At 42.0% G+C, this 16,973-nt stretch overlaps 1 protein-coding gene across 1 annotated transcript; it reads right to left on the bottom strand.

The window, feature by feature from the left end:
• Nucleotides 1-359: 359 nt before the first annotated feature.
• Nucleotides 360-14,990, bottom strand: LOC147332514 (heparan sulfate glucosamine 3-O-sulfotransferase 6-like). The gene is made up of 2 exons (XM_086290614.1): nucleotides 14,207-14,990; nucleotides 360-1,726 (listed from the first exon to the last, which is right to left on the bottom strand). Exons 1-2 carry the CDS (start codon nucleotides 14,698-14,700, stop codon nucleotides 1,108-1,110), a joined length of 1,113 nt encoding a protein of 370 aa, XP_086146740.1. The 5' UTR covers nucleotides 14,701-14,990; the 3' UTR covers nucleotides 360-1,107.
• Nucleotides 14,991-16,973: the final 1,983 nt, after the last annotated feature.

Raw genomic sequence — 16,973 nt, 5'->3', positions numbered from 1 at the left:
TCATTTGATTGGTTTACTCATTCATTTAAATGGTCAGCTTACCCCCAGATGGTCCACTTATCCCTTAAGCTGATGCAAACTGAGCCACAGAGACACTTTTTCTCTAAGAAACCATATTTTTAAAACGTTTAAACAGTCTAAAAACTTTCACGGATGGTACTTACACATTCCTTTGTTTTCACAGGACTTTGTTTTCTTGATATGAAAAGATCCAGCTGTGTAAACTGTATTACATAGAGAATGGGCAGTACAGTACAGTCTTCAACCTCTGGTGACAATTTTGCAGCCTGATGTAACCATACAAAATCTGACCTTAACGCTAACACATGAAATGAAAACAAATTCGTTTGTCACATCAGATAAAAGTTTACTTCACAACACAGAGAATCAGAGGCACATTTTTTATACACTGTAATTTGAACACTTTTTTTTTACAGTTACAGTGGTTCAGAATAATCACAGATCAAAAGTAGCAATTTATTGTGAGTAACAGCTGATACAATTGATCCCATCCAGGAATTACAATATAAAATATGATGCGGCTTTTATTGGAAAATACTTACAAATGGAATGTGTCTACGCATGGTTTCGACTTAATATTTACAAATGAGGTATCATTGGTATATCAACTGCAATGCACTGAGGAATGTCCTGCAACATCAAACTGTATGTAGCATTCAAAAGACTGGAAAATATGTAAATGCAGGCAAAGAGTATTACATTACTCCCAATGTCCTGTCAGATGTTGGTATTATGTCCGGCTTTGTCACGCAATAAATACACTTCTTTAATAATAATAATAAAAAAATACCTGTTGTATTCAACAGAAACTATAAATATCACCTTTTCTTCTAATCTGTACATAAAGAATGTCAAAAACAGTTTAACGGTTATATATTTAAGCCATTAACTAAATTTGTCGTTTTCATATTAGCAGCACTATGTCCGTCTGAGCCTCAAAATACAACAAAACAGTGACAGTTCATGAGTGCTGCATGTCGTGTTGACTCCACTGAGGCAGAATGGACTTTGTCTCTCCCAGTACCCTGAGAACATTAGCCCTGTGGAAACAGTAAATGAGCATCTCTTCACAAAGAAGACTCTTGCTTAGTCCCAGCCAAAGTCCTGTCCACTCATCTGGTAGAAACGGTGGTTGAAGGGCCTGTAGAAATCTCTGAGTCTCTGCAGTACCTCATAGGGGATCTGGGGATGAGGTCTGCCTTTAGACTTTCCGAGGCAGCGGGGTCTGCTGCTCCCCTCTGGCTTCTTCAAGCAGGGAAAACCTTTTGTCTGGTTGAAGTAGAAGTGCTTGTCTGAAACAACCCTTTTCAAACCCAGGAAGTCCTGAACTCGGCCCATCTCCCCAGCTGGATCAGACACCAGTCGTTCGCCGCTAACAAACAGAAACTGAGACAAAGGGAAGTACTGGAGCCAGTTCTCCAGGTGCTTGGCATAGAGGCCGATGCGCACAGCACTCCACGTGGTATCAATCAAACCTGTGGAGGAGTTTTTCAAAGCGAGGCTCTGGAAGGATGGAAGCCCTGGGTTCTTGGACAGCGTCTGGGTGTAGTCAGACACAGCCCTCGTCACCGGGTCCCTGACGACGACAATAAGCTTGGTTTGACAATTCATAGTGCAGATGCGACTTGGAGCTTCTTTGGTGACAAAGTAGCTGGGTGTCTTCTCCATAGTGATCTGCCCATCGAGTGTCCGAGGCATCAGGTTCCTAAATTAAAAAAGAAGAAACTGTCAGATAAATATTGACACAGTCTATTTCACTTCAGTACATCCAGCAGGTCTGGAGCTTAACTTCACTTGTTTTGATTTCTTGAAGTGTTTTTTTTTTTTTTTTAAATTTGGCCACTTGAAGACATTATGTCCATATTCTGCTTACGTTATATGTCGAGCCAAGTTGTGTGAACCTGCTATGTTACATGTATTTAACTCAACAAAACACTCTTGATCCGGCTACACCACTGGTTTCTGAGCTACCACAATAAAGTTTCCATGTTTATAACTCAAAACCAGCACCACTTGCTGTTTTAATCCCATGCTACATTCAGCAAAAAGACCACTAAGAGATAATGTAAGAACATCACACACTGTTGCTATTAAAGCATCTCAAAATCTGTGTGATCAAAGCTTCAGACACTACTCTGTTAATGTTCGAGGGCCCCAGACAGCCCCTCCGGGTCTCACTGCAAGGTCTGCAGAACAGGACCATCCACTCACCACGGGCCCAGTGAGTCAAAACCACAAAGCCTCGAGAACCACTTAACAGCAATTTCCTACAGATTTCCACCCCCTCTTCTTCCTGCAAGAGCAAAATGCCCACCCCCTCACCATCACCTCCCCAATAGGTTCCAACAAGGACTCAAGCAGGCCAAAGTCTGCAGGAAGTGCGACCGGGATGGCGAGCTGCTGAGCTCAGCTAGTGTGTTAAACACATGGCAGTAATGAGGAGAGATGCTGGGTAGAATATACCAGTGGAAAGACTTGTGCTAAATTAGGTGTTACCGTGTTGGGGTGATAGATTTTGCATTATGATGCAAAATGTACCTTAAGCTTTAACCAGCGCTGTGACATCTAATCTGCTGATTTATCTTTCATGGCACCTGCTCTCCTGAGATGATTAAGCAAGTTTTTCTTCTTCTACTGATTTGATTTAAAACCATCGAGTCACAGCTGCATGAAACACCCTTGACTGATGCGGACTCCTCTTATTTCAGCAATATCTGGCCAACAGACAGTGAGGGAAAACATGGCATTCAACAGGTCCAGCATTTATTCATGTGTTTACATTTAACATTGACAAACTGCCTGAGCCAGCATTGTGGTGGATTTGGATTTCGGAAACAAATTGTTTGCACGACAAATGGATGATGAGCAATGTTTAAAGCAGCAAATGAATCGCCTGCAGTTCATTTACCCAACACATCCTTTACTGTGTTACTGGAAACAGAGAGCGTTCATGTGGTTTCCCATAAAATAAACAAGTAATGGAGCATATGTGCTTTATTTGTTTCAGATTGCAAGTTTGCATTAATTCCAAATGTCAATGACAAAAGGCCATTCAGAAGTGTAGATGACATCCGAGGGGGGATTTGTTTTTCATTTTCCTGATTATTTTAATGAGTATTTGTAAAGTAACCGTGTATTAGTGCAATGTAGTAAAAATGCTTTTAATCAATTAGGAAAATAAACACTTTCAAATGGGTTTACTTGAGTAATGACAGTTGCATGCCCACATTATTTAAAGTGTTTCCTCTTTGATCTGAGGGAATTAAGGTTCAGCAAAGTTTCATGACTTCCCTTTCACGGAAACAAAGCAGCAGATGACTGTAGTCCATGCAAGTTCACTGACTTTACTTTTGCTCTTTAAAAACATATCTAATACAATATACCAGGGAAATATGAGAAAATGTACATCAAATGAAGAACAAGAAATAGGCTGTTGATATTTCACTCAAAATGAAGATCTTAACGCTTCAACAAAGTCAACCAAACACAGTAAAATCTCATTATAAGAACTTTTGACCACCTAGATAGGTTTTGTGCAATTGCATTAACCTTCTTCGTAAAAACAGTGCTCACACACGCTTCATTAAGCGTCATTAACCTCAACTGCTCATTAACGCAAACATATAATTGGCTGCGACTCAATGCGTTTAAGCATGCACACATGGTCAAGACTTGCAGAATTTCAAACTGAGCATCAGAACAGAGAAAAAAGTTGATTTAAATGACTTTGAATAAAATATGGTTGTTGGTGCCAGACTGGCTGGCATTTCAGAAACTGCTCATCTACTGGGATTCTCCCACACAATCATCTCTAGGGTTGAAAAAAAAGTGAGTGGCAGTTCTCTGGCTGAAAATGCCTCGTTGATGTGGCCAGACTGCTTTGAGCTGATCAGGAGGGAACAGCAACTCAAATAACCACTCACTACAACCAAGGCATGCAAAAGAGCATTTCTGAACAAACAACGTGTTGAACCTTGAAGGAGATGGGCTAAAGCAGCAGAAGACCACACCGATTCCTTTCCTGTCAGTTGAGAACAGGAACCCGATGCTGCAGTTTGCACAAGCTCGCCAAAACTGGACAATAAAAGATTGGAGAAAAAAAAGTTACCTAGTCTAATGAGTCTGAATTTGTGCTGTAACACTCAGATAGTAGGGTCAGAATTTGACATAAGCAACATGATAGCACTGATTCATCCTGCCTGTATCAACAGTTAGGGTTGCTGGCGGTAGATTGTTGGGACCCTTATTACTAATTAATTAAAAATGTCACAGACAAGTCCATCCCTTTATGACCACACTGTACTCATCTTCTGATGGTTCCTTCTAGCAGGATCACGTGAAATGTCACAAAACTCTAATCATGTCAAACTGGTTTCTTGGACATGACACTGGATTCACAGTACTCAAACAGCCTCTCAGGTCACCAGCTCCCAACCCAATAGAACATTTTTGGAATGTGGTGGAACGAGAGATTCCCATCATGGATGTACAGAGCCGACAAATCTTGGGCAACTGTTTGATACTGCCATGTCAACGTGGACCTAAATCTCTGAGGAGGTTTTCCAGAAACTTAGTAAATCTATGCCACAAAGAATTAAGTCAGCTCTAAAGTAAAAAGATGTGGTACTAACAAGGTGTTCCTGCTCATTTAACTCCTGATGGAAACTCTATTCTGTGGTTCAGTGTTTAGTTTGGTCTCTTATTTATGTAAAATGTTCTCTGTAGAAGTTTTAAGAGGAAACAAAGGTTAAAAGTGCACAATAAAGTACATGACTTTGAGTGAGAAGGAAACTTTTAGAGATTTGAGTCTTTCCTCTGCATTTAAAGTTAAGCCGTTTCAATCCATCCCCATTAAATGATCCCCATAATAAAAGACCATTAATTGATTACTATCCAATTTCAAGAGCTGCAAATGGCCTATCACTGCCTGCCCGTCCCCTGTTTATCTGTGTCTGATCAATACGTCTGTCTCTATATGACAGATTGTGCTCAGTGTGTGTCGCTGTGTGTATGACTGCTTTTTTGCACATGTGCATATTTGAGCACGGAGGTGTCAGTGAATACTGATGAGAAAATGAACATCTTTACACCCACAGTGTCCGTCTTCTGCTTTCTCATTCATAGTTTTGGATTTCTCCTTCACTTCTTCACATAAATGACACTTCTGTAATTGACCATAAGTTGTCTTTCCATATTCATGAATAGTTAATGAATTGTGACTTTACCCCCACTCTGCTCAGGTCCCTATCTCCCTCATCACAATCAGTCTCATTATCGGAGAATCGATAGAGGCCATTTTCTGTCATAAATCTGTCTGTATGTGGTGTCAGTATACTGTAAACAGATCAGGGACAATTAATCTGCAATAATATATGCTTTACATACACCTCTTTGATTTAGCTTAAGGGAAATGCCTTTTAGCCTACTATTGTTAACATTTAAATGTGCAAAGAGAAGAACTCAAACATGTTTTCTATTTAGCGTTGTATCGGAAAGACTTGCTGACTCGCCACTCTAGTCTGGAACTCCCTGCTGTTAAAAGGATGTAGTGCTTTTCCTCCCTGAAGTGCTCCAGAGCTGATTACTCTACTGATATGTTCGAGGGAGCCTGGATCATAAGATTAAATAACAACCCTGGCAACAAGGATGTGGCCAAGAGACTTCCTGCCCCCCAAGATTATGGGCTCTCCCGCTGAAGTGGGAGCCACATACTCCTGCGGCGCAGAAACAAAAGGTATTCTGCACAGAAGTGGAGCCGGAAAATCCAATTATCACGTCGGTTTGTCGATCTGAAATTCCATCAGTTATCACAGATACGCTACACACGGTCTTCCTGAAGGAGGCTTCTGCTTTGGCAGGCATCCACACCAAAAGGCCTTTTCAGCTGAGATCCAATTAAACAGGTGGTGAAAAATCAAGGCTATAAAAACGAGAGAGAGCATAAATGTCAAACTGAGGGAAACATTTCCCAACTGTGTCGCTATGCTCGAAGGGTGACAGAAGCAACCTGGAGGCAACGGAAAGTCTGTCAGTCTGACAGGATAAGTGTGGGAACCTTGATTTACAGCATCATGTCTGGATGAAACATATGTTGCTATTCCCCTCTGACCAAGCTAAGGTGGGCTAAACCAGTACAAACAAGAGTGTGGGGCAAATCTCATCTAGCTACAAGGAAGTGAACACATACAGCAGGAGGCATTATTGTCTCTAGGATACAAAGTGCAGTTTTTCCCCTGCTATCGCCATGTTTGAGACCTAAAAGTGTCACACATCAAAGTTGGAAAAGAACATAAGCTGATGTGTAGAAAGTGAAACATTGAATGAGAAAGTGTGGAGCAGAAACTTTACAAATAGTATTGCGTATGTGTGTGTGTTACCACTGAAGTGACTTTCAACCAGACACAAACACACTAAACACCTCTGCAAGTGTCAGTCACAGGACCACTGGATGGTTTGATCACAATTGGAACCCAGCTGCGAGAAAAAACTGTTGCCACCCTCTAGTTTTAATTGCATTGGATGATGTTTTCCTCTACAAAGTAATGGAGTTAGTAAATGGTTTTCTCTGCATGAGGTTGGCTGAAGTGCAACACTTCCACAGAGACCAGAGTGTGAGTGTGTGGGTGGAAAGGAGTTAAAATCACACACATACATGGGAAGGGGGGAGTCCATCTATAAAGGAATTACTTTATGCAGGTCGATGCCCAATTAAAGACTGAATGTCCAGTTATAATTAGGAGTCCTGACAGGATGTGAAGTCCGTGATGCTTTGCTGGGAAGTTGGCGCCCACAAGGGCAGAATTCTCACTGGGGGGAGAATCTGGGTTTGAATCTATCAGCAAGCGAAGGTCTTCGCATGTTCTCAGCGTGCCTGCATGGGGGTATCCAGCTTCCTCCCACAGTACGAAGACATGCACTGGTTAGGTTAATTGGTATTTCAAAACTGGCTGTAGGTTATTTGTTTCTTTGTGCTGTGCCCTGCTTCTTTCCCTATGATAGCTAAAAAAAATGGATGGATCTAAGATTCAGTCTTTCTGTATATGTTTGTCCATCAAGTTTCATTCCAATATCTTAGTGGACTCCCTGACAATTTTCAAGCACAATCACCAAGTACAAATTGCAATACTTCCACACAGAAAGACCCTGGCCTGATGGTGGAATTGAACTCAGCAAGAAGGTCCTGAGTTCAATTCCACCATCAGGCCGGGGTCTTTCTGTGTGGAGTTTGCATGTTCTCCCCGTGTTTGCGTGGGTTCCCTCCGGGTACTCCAGCTTCCTCCCACCGTCCAAAGACATGCAGCTTGTGGGGATAGGTTAATCGGATAATCCAAATTGTCACTAGGTGTGAATGTGCGAGTGAATGTGAGTGCGAATGGTTGTCTGTCCCTGTGTGTTGGCCCTGCGACAGACTGGCGACCTGTCCAGGGTGTACCCTGCCTGTCGCCCTATGACAGCTGGGATAGGCTCCAGCGACCCTGAAAAGGATAAGTGGAAGCAAATGGATGGATGGAATTAAGGTGGATGAGTTTAAACACTTGAGGTCAATCATCCAAATTAAAGGTCATTGCGCAAGAGAGCTGAAGAACAGAATGCAGGCAGGAGGGTGGAGTGGGTGGCGATGAGTGTCGGGGTGATTTGTTACAGAAGGTCCACAAGTTGGTAGTGAGACCTGATATGATGTTTTATTTGGACATGATGGGGCTGCCAAAAAAGGGCTGAGCTCGAGTTGGCAGAGCTGAAGAGCATGCTCTGATTTTCTTTGGGCATCCTTACAGTATTAGAAATGAGTATATCAGAAGGACAGCCCAGGTTGAGGACTTTGGAGACAAAGTTGAGTAGAGGCAAGGCTTAGATTGATTGGACACAGGCAGAGTAGGGATAGTGGATATACTGGACAAAGGATGCTTAATATGGAGCCGCCAGACAGGAGGAAGACCAGAAGAAAGATTCATAAATGCAGTGAAGGAGGACATGCAGAGAGTTGCTGTGATCTTCTAAATTAGCAAATGTTAGCATGCTAACACCCTGCGCTAAGGCGGTGAAAACTCTATAATTATTAAATCAGCATGTTAACATTGTCATAAATATGTAAACAGGGATTTTTAATAATCAAGACAGATTTTGCTGAAGTTTGATGAACCCGGGAGCTAAAAGAGAAAATTGTGAGTGTGTCTCTGTTGTTGTTCATCTCTTATGAGAATCAGATACATACTTTTCTTTTATAGATCTGGATTCATTCAAACCCTTTAAACATCGAAGCTATGTGGTAAAACATAGTCTTTTCAAATTTCCCAGGAGCCATATTATTGTGTTTCCATTGGATACTCTCGTGTTTTTTCAGGCTCACGCTATTCTTTTCTGGAAATGGTTGCCTGACTGAACATGACTACCAAGCATTTGAAACATTTAATTTTGGCCCAAACTATTATTTCTTCAAAAAGTACTTTTCTCACCAGCTAACTGCAGCATAGAGCTGAGGGGGGGGGGGGGGGGGAAAGACAAGACAGAAACCTCCCCAAGATTTTACAGGCGCCCCATAATGGATTACAAAGCACCCCAAATTATTATAATTCTCACCATATGAAGTGTGAATGTGGCTATTTTCAAACCTTATAATACCACCTAGACTTAAGTCCAGCCAAAACCTGGCACCATTAAAACACACTACAACCCAACACTACAGAGACCACTTCCTGGCCTGTTACACCAATCAGCCATGTTCAGTGTCTAAGGCTAATGGCCTGAGGGCTGTACACAGAATGAGGTGTTGAGAAAATCACCCTCACTCTGGAAAACGTTCCCCCGTGGACGTGCATTAGGCTCCACTTTCACCATTTCAGCTGTCAAAAATCCAAACTGACAGGGTAAGTGCCTGAATCTCCCCTCTCGGATAATACTGAGATAAAGCATGCACAAAGCACAGGATGACTTTGGAACAATCCAAACTGTACCATTAGTTCCTTAAGTATTTAGACAGCGACATAACTTTTGTTATTTGGACTCAGGGCGAGCACATGCAAAAGGGGGGCTATGCATAGAAATGGTTGTAAATCCTAAAAAGCAATGATTTTGTTAAACCACAAAATTATAGTGTGTCATTGTCCAGATACTTATGGACTTAACTGTGGCTATATCTTGTCTTATTTATACTTCAAATAATATTAAAGATATAAGTTGTTAAATGATGTGCACACAAATCTGTCCCAGCTGACTAAAGTGCCTGAAAATATCTTGTTTTTTTTTCAGCTGAACGGATTATACTTGACATATAGGTTTGCAAACCTTCAGTGACAGCAGTTACATTATTGTGCATAGAAGACGCTAACATGTCTGCAAACACGTAATGAAAACTGAAAGAACTGCGATGCAAACCGTAAACAGAGAATGTTCACATTCGAAGAAAGGATTGACTCCGGTGCTGCAGCCAATACATTTGAAAAGGTGCAACTTTTACTTTGAAGGCAACTTCTAGTTTGTGTTGCTGTTTTCACAGCTTCGCTACAGCTCTGAGGATTGTTGATGAGTGTTTGCAGACCACTTGGCGTTTTCCATGCAAATTACCAGCAGTTGTGGTGTTCTGCTGGCAACCAAAGCAACTGCAAGGAGGTCTGTGCCAACTGGTTGGGGTTGCTGGTGGTTGCTATGGGTCACCAACCAGAGCTCTAGGCCTATGTAGAGTTTAGCGCTAGATTCCATCGTGCCTGCCATCAGCCTGCAGCAACTGGTTGGAGAATACACATTTTCCCCCTCTTAAAAGGCCGGTGTGAACGGGGTCTTATTCACTTGACCCTACAGCAACACATGTTGATGTGACATTGTGAGCAGCCATGTCTCTCCAAAACCTCAGCCTGTGGGAAAACATGCCTTTGGCTCCTTTGATCTATGACCTCATTAAACACTTTTCTGATGAGTTTGTGGGCTCAGATGCAAATTTCAAGTCTTACCTAATAGAACGTGACATTCACTTTGTAATTTAAAGTCTCCATGAGAGTCCAAAAGGAGGATAAAGCAGGGTACGGTTTGGAGCTGCCATCCTCACCACGCACAAGTGAAGTCTGATGGTGGCAGTGAGAGCGCCCAGCTTAAGGCTTCAAGCCAGCATTTCACTAACCAATGGGTGACCGCACTGTGGTTGCGTCCATTTTTTATATACAATCAGCTAAAATTTAAGGAAGTGGTCACACTAAAATGAATCTAAGGCGATTTTAAATGACTTGGATGCAGTTCGTTCATCCTGCAAATGTTTTGCCTGAATATTACCCTTGTTTCTGGCGTGAGACAATATTGATGTTTTAGGCTTCATTGCTGCTGACGTTTATAAATTTTTGGTTGTCGTCGTACTTTATTTTCACCAGCTGTATTTTTGTATAGTTAATTTGTGTATTATTCTGTTTATATTTGTGCATGTGGTCTAGTTTATGCAACTTAGTTGATTGCACTGCTGTCTTTTTTGGCTAGGACTCTCATCGTCAGGATTTCCAGAGTAACTAAAGCTGAAATATAACAGTAATCTAAAATAAATAAATAAAAAGAGACATTTAAAATGTGCAGATATGTATATTTTAATGGTTATGCTAGAAAAATCAAGGGATAAAATTAAATTTTGGTGCTGGTGTAAATGCTGATTATACGTTTTAAAGTAATAAAATCAAATGTGTATATCAGTCTGACCCCATAAAGATCGGCATGTCCTCCTCTTATTTTGATCTGTTGTCATCTATTTCCAGTCTTGTTTGCATAAATCCATTTCTGATGTAATTTTTAGCAGAGCTGGCATTTTTGCTTGCCCTTGTGCTGTTACCCTTAATGGATTTATACCATGTTTTAATTGCAATCCAATCAGGCATGGCCTGCGGTGTCAAGACTACAGGTCAGCTAATTGATAACCTTGTAAAATATTGATGAGCCATGAGAACTTGAGTTTTTCCTCAAACAGAAATGAAGAAGTAATCTTTCTAAAAAGAGTTTGTTCTTCTACAAGATGAGAAATAAATGCGCTCACTTTGACGTCATCAGACAGAATTTAATCATTACTCACTCCAGGCCTCATCACTGTGACAAAGCCGTGACAATTACAACTATTGTGCCATGGAAAGCTGAGGTTTTTCAGCTTTCTGCGGTGGCTCTTAAGTCCCATATGAAACCCATCACTCTGTGAAGTCTCTTTAAAGCCGTAAAACAACACAGAAAACCGTTAAATCTTTGCCTTATTTTCAATGCACTATTTGTGGCTTTTCCATTCCCGTAATGGGCTCGTATGCACACATGCAAACGAGAGAACGGCATGAAGAGACAGACAGGGCGGAGAGGGAAAGAGAGCGGAGACTGACTTGATCGCTCAGATAAAAGCAATGGAAAACACACATGCATGAGGTCTGAGCTTGTCTTCGAGAAGACAGTGCTGTTGGAACAACACGCACGGGAGGGTACTTCTGTCTGCTGAATCTATGAAGTGTCTCCAGCATGCAGATCGCCCCTGGTTTCATCCAACATCTGACAGCAATGACTCAAATATGACAGATTACAACCCTCATCCATCTGCTACAGTCGCCTTCGGTTTGTGCTTATTTCTCCATCCAGGAAAGAGAGCAGACTATGACAGTGCACAAATTGCTTTCAGATATGCAAGTGTGTGACCATGTATCTTGGCAAGCGGCTGTTTGTTACTTATAAAATCGTGACTCGTCTGTAAAAATAATCAACAGCAGTTCCAACGCATCATTTTTTTTTCATGGGGATTATGGCAGATATATAAGCACGCAAAGGTCATATTTGTCTGAAGGAAAAGATTCAGGATTAAAGCGGTTTATCATCACTTTATCACCTATGATATGGATAAATAAGTGCTGTGGTAATATTAAATGGATGATCCGGAGGAATATCTACAGCAATCGGTTCTCTATCTTATGAGATGAGATGAGACAGAGAACTTCAGAAAGATTAAATGTCAAAGCAGGGGTTGCGTTTTCAGAGCCTGTCTTAAACTCCTGCTTTACACTGCATTGAGTGTGTGCGTGTGTGTGTGTGTGTCACATCCAGATGTGACAGAGAGTTGACCCTGTGACTGACAGTCAGATGAGGAGGACTTGCTTGTTCCACATGGATAAGTTCTTTCTGTCACTGACTCTCTCTCTCACACACACACACACACACACACACACACACACACACACACACACATACACAAAATGCTGCTGTCTACAACTTCCAGCGGCTTCTTTGTGGGTCACTGCAGATGACAGCAAACAGATTTGCTCAATTTTTGCGATTCAGTGACAACAGCGGAATCATCTTTCAGTGATTTCATCCGGTATCATGTTGCTGCTGTCGCTCTCCATTGTTGCATTAATCCTTCCAACTTTTCTCCGCCTCAACTTTCAGTGAAGTTCACTTCTTTAAAAAAAATCACAGCAAAAGACAAAACCATAATTCACATTCACGTTCTGATACTGTGAATGTGAACAAATGCAGGTATTATCAGTTATATCCATGCAGAACTCCCATTTAATCTCTTAAACACTTACAGGTGATCACTTTACTGTAATTACACCTCTTAACTTGGCTACACTTTGAAAAATGTTCATGTTGCATGTGGTGACTTAGATTTGTCGTTGGGTTTAGGCGATATTACTGCACGACTGATCTACCTTTTACAGGCCGTGTTTTTACAGGCCGTGTTAGTGGCAGTGCTGTGTTACACCGTTAAGGCCTAACAGCTTTACAGCACAAGTCAGCCTAATTAAAACACACATAAAAAAAATGCCCCGGAAACACCAGTTTGGCCACAGGTATTTTCACATTCTGCTATTCTGAAGGGAGAGTGAGGAGAAGAGAAGCAAGGAGAGAAGGAGAAAGTCACAAGGAAGAATCTGGGGAGAAGGATGAGTTGTAAATGTGGCATGGAGAGACAGAGGATAGGTAACATAGTGCTTAAGATTGCTAACATACATACGGTATATATGAGTGTTTGTGTGTGCACAGAGAAAAAGTGAGAGAGAGGAAATTTAACGGCATGCTAAAATTATCAGTGGTGAAACCGTTTCCATGTGTCCTTATGTTCCCTATTAAAAGGCAGCAAAGGGGGGTTTAGAAAATAAGGCAAAGGAAGATTAAATTACACCATCTTGCTATCAAAGTGCCTGTTATTCATGATCCTTACCCTGTCAAACCTCTGTGTAGTTATGACACCTTTCTTGCTTAAAGGTCCCCAAATGGCACTGTGTTCTCACACGCTGCTCAGCTGGGATCATGTCCAGAAGCTCGTAGAACATATGGAGATGATCAGGACCAGCTTCACGGACAAATAAATCCTTCTTTAGGGCCTTAACTACACCCAAATGAGGGCTCTGGTCAGCCTGGCCACCCCAAATCATGTGCTGTCAGTATGACAGTAGCATTTTATGTGCCTTTTGTAAAGGAACTGTGCGATCACATTAACTAAGATCATCACTCAGTGTTTGCTCTCCTTGTCAATCAGATTTTTGTGTTTTTGCTTTTTTAAAATTCTCTAATTCAATTCAATTTCATGTTATTTATATAGCTCCAAATCACCCCAAGGTGCTTTATATGGTATATGATGAGGTATTTGCTGTAGATTTTACATGTTAGAGTAATCGATGTGATGTTTGCATGGGTTCTTTGTGGCTCTGTTGCAGAGCAAAAAGGGGAACACTATACAGGATGTCATGCTGAAGTGAATAAATGGTGTTTAGATGACTGTCAAGATGATGAAACGCTCCTCTGGGACCTCACTAGCCCTTTTGATCTAGAGCAGCACAAGAGAGGGAGCATTGTCTAAAGCTGATCCGAATCTATCAACCAGCCAATGCATTGCTGTCTCTTCTATTGACGGAGGAAATCAGCACATCTGCACAGGTGATAAGATGTCAGCAAAAACATCAGTGCTGCTCAGCTGACCCTTTACCCTTACAGCATATACAATCCTGCATTGGCCCGCATGACATCCAAATATGCAATCGTGTTCAAACTTTTTCCAAATAAACCCGTCAGATTCACTTATAAAGAGCACATCGGTTTTTACAGCAGACACCCTGTGTCGTTTTAAAGTTTTGGACTGCCTACGATGGTCCACGATTTACAGTTTTTACATTTTATGATTTGCGGTCAAACCTGGGCTAAAAGCCAGCCACATTCTGTATGAGTGGATTCGTGCGTTCATCCTTACCTGTACCACTCCAGCCCTTTATCGTAAAACCTGTCGAAGAAGTGCGGCTCCGCGCCGAACGCTCTCACGTCCGGGTGGATGCGGAGAAACTCCAGCAGGGCGCGTGTCCCTCCCTTCTTCACGCCGATTATAATCGCCTGCGGAAACCTTTTGGTCCCGAAAGTGTTGGACACGGGGATGCCGTTGCTCTGGACAGTCTCCTTTTCGCTGTCCAGCGTATTCTGTGACGGCTCAGCCGGAGCGTCCTCGGAGCCTGTGCGGTTCCGCTGAAACGGCGCATCGGGGAAGAGACGCCGGGGTGGCCGCAGATCGTCCAAAATGTCATAGTCCAAGTCTGAAGTTTCTTGTCTGTATGCAGCTCTTGGAGCCGAATCACAAAATCCGGTGAGGCAGTAGAAGAAGTAGGTGAAGATTAGGACCATGGTGAAAAAGACCGAGACTTTGGACAGCGCCTTCCCAAAGTTGACCCTGAATCTGCATCCACTACATCCCATGAGTTGATCTCCTGCTCGATGCCAAAGGGCCAAAGCGGTGACAGCATGCTTCTTTTTGTTCCCTACATGGATCAGAGTTCGAGCTTAAATGTTCTTTGGAGAACCTGTTGCGCAAAGCTGATCCATCACACGGGGAGCTTCTCTCAGCAGTGGAGTGGCACAGTAGACTTGTCAGAAGTTACATTCATAATTCAGAAAAGAGCTACTAAAGATGTCCTCTGATCATTTTGAATCGTTTGTCCTTTAAAACTCAGTTAGCTGAGACTTTCCAGCTTGTTGTGTCTGTGCGCTCTAGGGTCCTGGAAGCTCTCATTCAAGGTTTCTTTGCTTCTTCTACACCCCCTACACCCCTCCCTTTTTCCTTTTACATGTCCCCACCCTTTTCCTGCTGTGACATCTTATAGATAGATCGTTCCAGCACAGATAGGATGAAGGGTTTTTTATCCTGTATAATTAAAAATTTATGAGGCATAACATTCTTAATAAATCATTACAGTATGTATCATCATAAGAAAACAACTGTAGCGTATTAAAGCACCATTAGGAAAATGATTTTTTTAATAAGTTAATAAAGAATTTAGTCATTTTATGTCAAGTCAAGTGTAAGGCACATGATTTAGCTTCTTTAGCTCAGCAATGTGGGAAAAAATGATGAGCACTTTATTCTAAAGAGCCCACGTCAGTGTTTTACAAATGTAAGATGACTCCCCACCAAAGAAAATCTTCCTCGCCCCTTTGAACTCATGATAGACATCCCAGTCAGCTTTGTGAATAACACGAGCCCCGAGGACGTCTATCTAAAACCTCTTGTACTCTTCTTGCACTCTGAAGCTCAACACATGGTCTCTTGGCACAAACCTCCCCCCCAAAAATAATAGGCCTAACATAAGGAGGGGATACCTGCAACCCATATCTCTCTTGTACCCTCTTCCCATAAATACAGTATCTGAGACTGAGTGTGTCATCTTTGGGGGTGAGCAGGAAGGATTGGCTCTGGGACATTCCCCTGACTCCGAGCTGGAGCAGATATAGAGTTTCTTCAGGCAACGAGATGAATTCAGACTTTGAACCTGATTAACACACCGGCTGTTTGAACGGATGAGAGGATGGGGGGGGGGTTAAAGGGTAGATAATCTGTCTGTGACACGCTCAGCCCTGGAGCAGACAGATATAGTAAATCCACTTGGCACTGCACCGACTAATTGAGAATTTTATGCTTTTTATTATCATTCACCTTCGTTCTTTAACATCCTCAGAGAAAACAGAGTTCGGCATTTTTGAAAATGCGCTCTTTTGATTTCTGTACGAGTGAAACATCTTGCCAGTTGTGTTTAAAGGTAACAGAAGGAGCTGGCTTATTAACATATTGTATTTGGTGTGTATAGAAAATCAAAAATGGCAAGAGAGTGTCAGCGGTTGTAGGGTGTGAAGTGCGAGGCTAAAAACAGCAGACGCTCTATGTTTCGCTCCAAAGTGCAAAAAAAAAGTGTTTTTACACTTTTTACTTCTACAGTTTCTGTGCAAACTACAGAAGTGACACATAACGTGATCTCTGTAGATCCTGGGTGAATTTTGTGACTTTTCAGATTTCCCTCCCATTTTCAGTCTTTGCGCCAAGTTAGCTGATTGCTATTAGTATTCTTAGCATCCTGATAGGAGAGTGGTATCAATCTTTTCATCTAAGTCTTGACAGTCTCTTAATAGCTCTGTCCCGCAGTGTCTAACTTTTCCTTTAAGGAAAAGCTTTCAAAGTTAAGAATTGCAGAGCCCGTGATTGCAGTTTCCGCCGTCTGCTGAAACAAAGGTCTCTGTGGATTCGTACATGACCCAGGCAAATATAGAATAATGATATGTTTTGACACACAAACAGCCATTGTAAATCCACTGCAAAAGAGGCCAGCTTGGCATCGAGGAATTCACAGCTTTTGGAAATGACCGTCCGCTGGCTGTAGTGCCACATTCAGTCAGAGTGAGGTCAGGATCCGGGCTTTGCTTTCATCAGACGTTTTATTTGCTTTTCCCTCATGCTAATTGCCCTAGCTGGAGTTATACTGGCAGGTTTGGACGCAGAAATATAAACAGTGAGATTAAAGAAACAAACAGGCAGCAGCAGTGTTGAAGAAACAAATGTGATATACAAGTCGTGAGCTGCATCTGTGTATATAGGATTGAGGTCGGATAATACAGTATATCAATCTGTGGGTGTGTTTGCCTGTATGCTCCTCTCTATCTCTGTGTGCTCACGTTTTTATGTATGCATGTGTGCAGTCCAG

Source organism: Aulonocara sp. 'chitande type north' Nkhata Bay, linkage group LG4 (assembly GCF_057382095.1).
Source record: "Aulonocara sp. 'chitande type north' Nkhata Bay isolate Kocher_YH1m ecotype deep benthic linkage group LG4, A_spYH_male_GT1.1, whole genome shotgun sequence".
Classification (NCBI taxonomy): domain Eukaryota; kingdom Metazoa; phylum Chordata; class Actinopteri; order Cichliformes; family Cichlidae; genus Aulonocara; species Aulonocara sp. 'chitande type north' Nkhata Bay.
The sequence above is the reverse complement of the archived record's forward strand: the minus strand, read 5'-3'. Positions and strand labels throughout refer to the sequence as shown.

Coding starts and splice junctions, on each gene's coding strand:
- LOC147332514 (XM_086290614.1), bottom strand. CDS start 14,700: ATGGGATGTAGTGGATGCAGATTCAGGGTCAACTTTGGGAAGGCGCTG. Junction 1,727..14,206: donor AAAGGGCTGGAGTGGTACAG/GTAAGGATGAAC, acceptor TTTTTAATTTAG/GAACCTGATGCCTCGGACAC.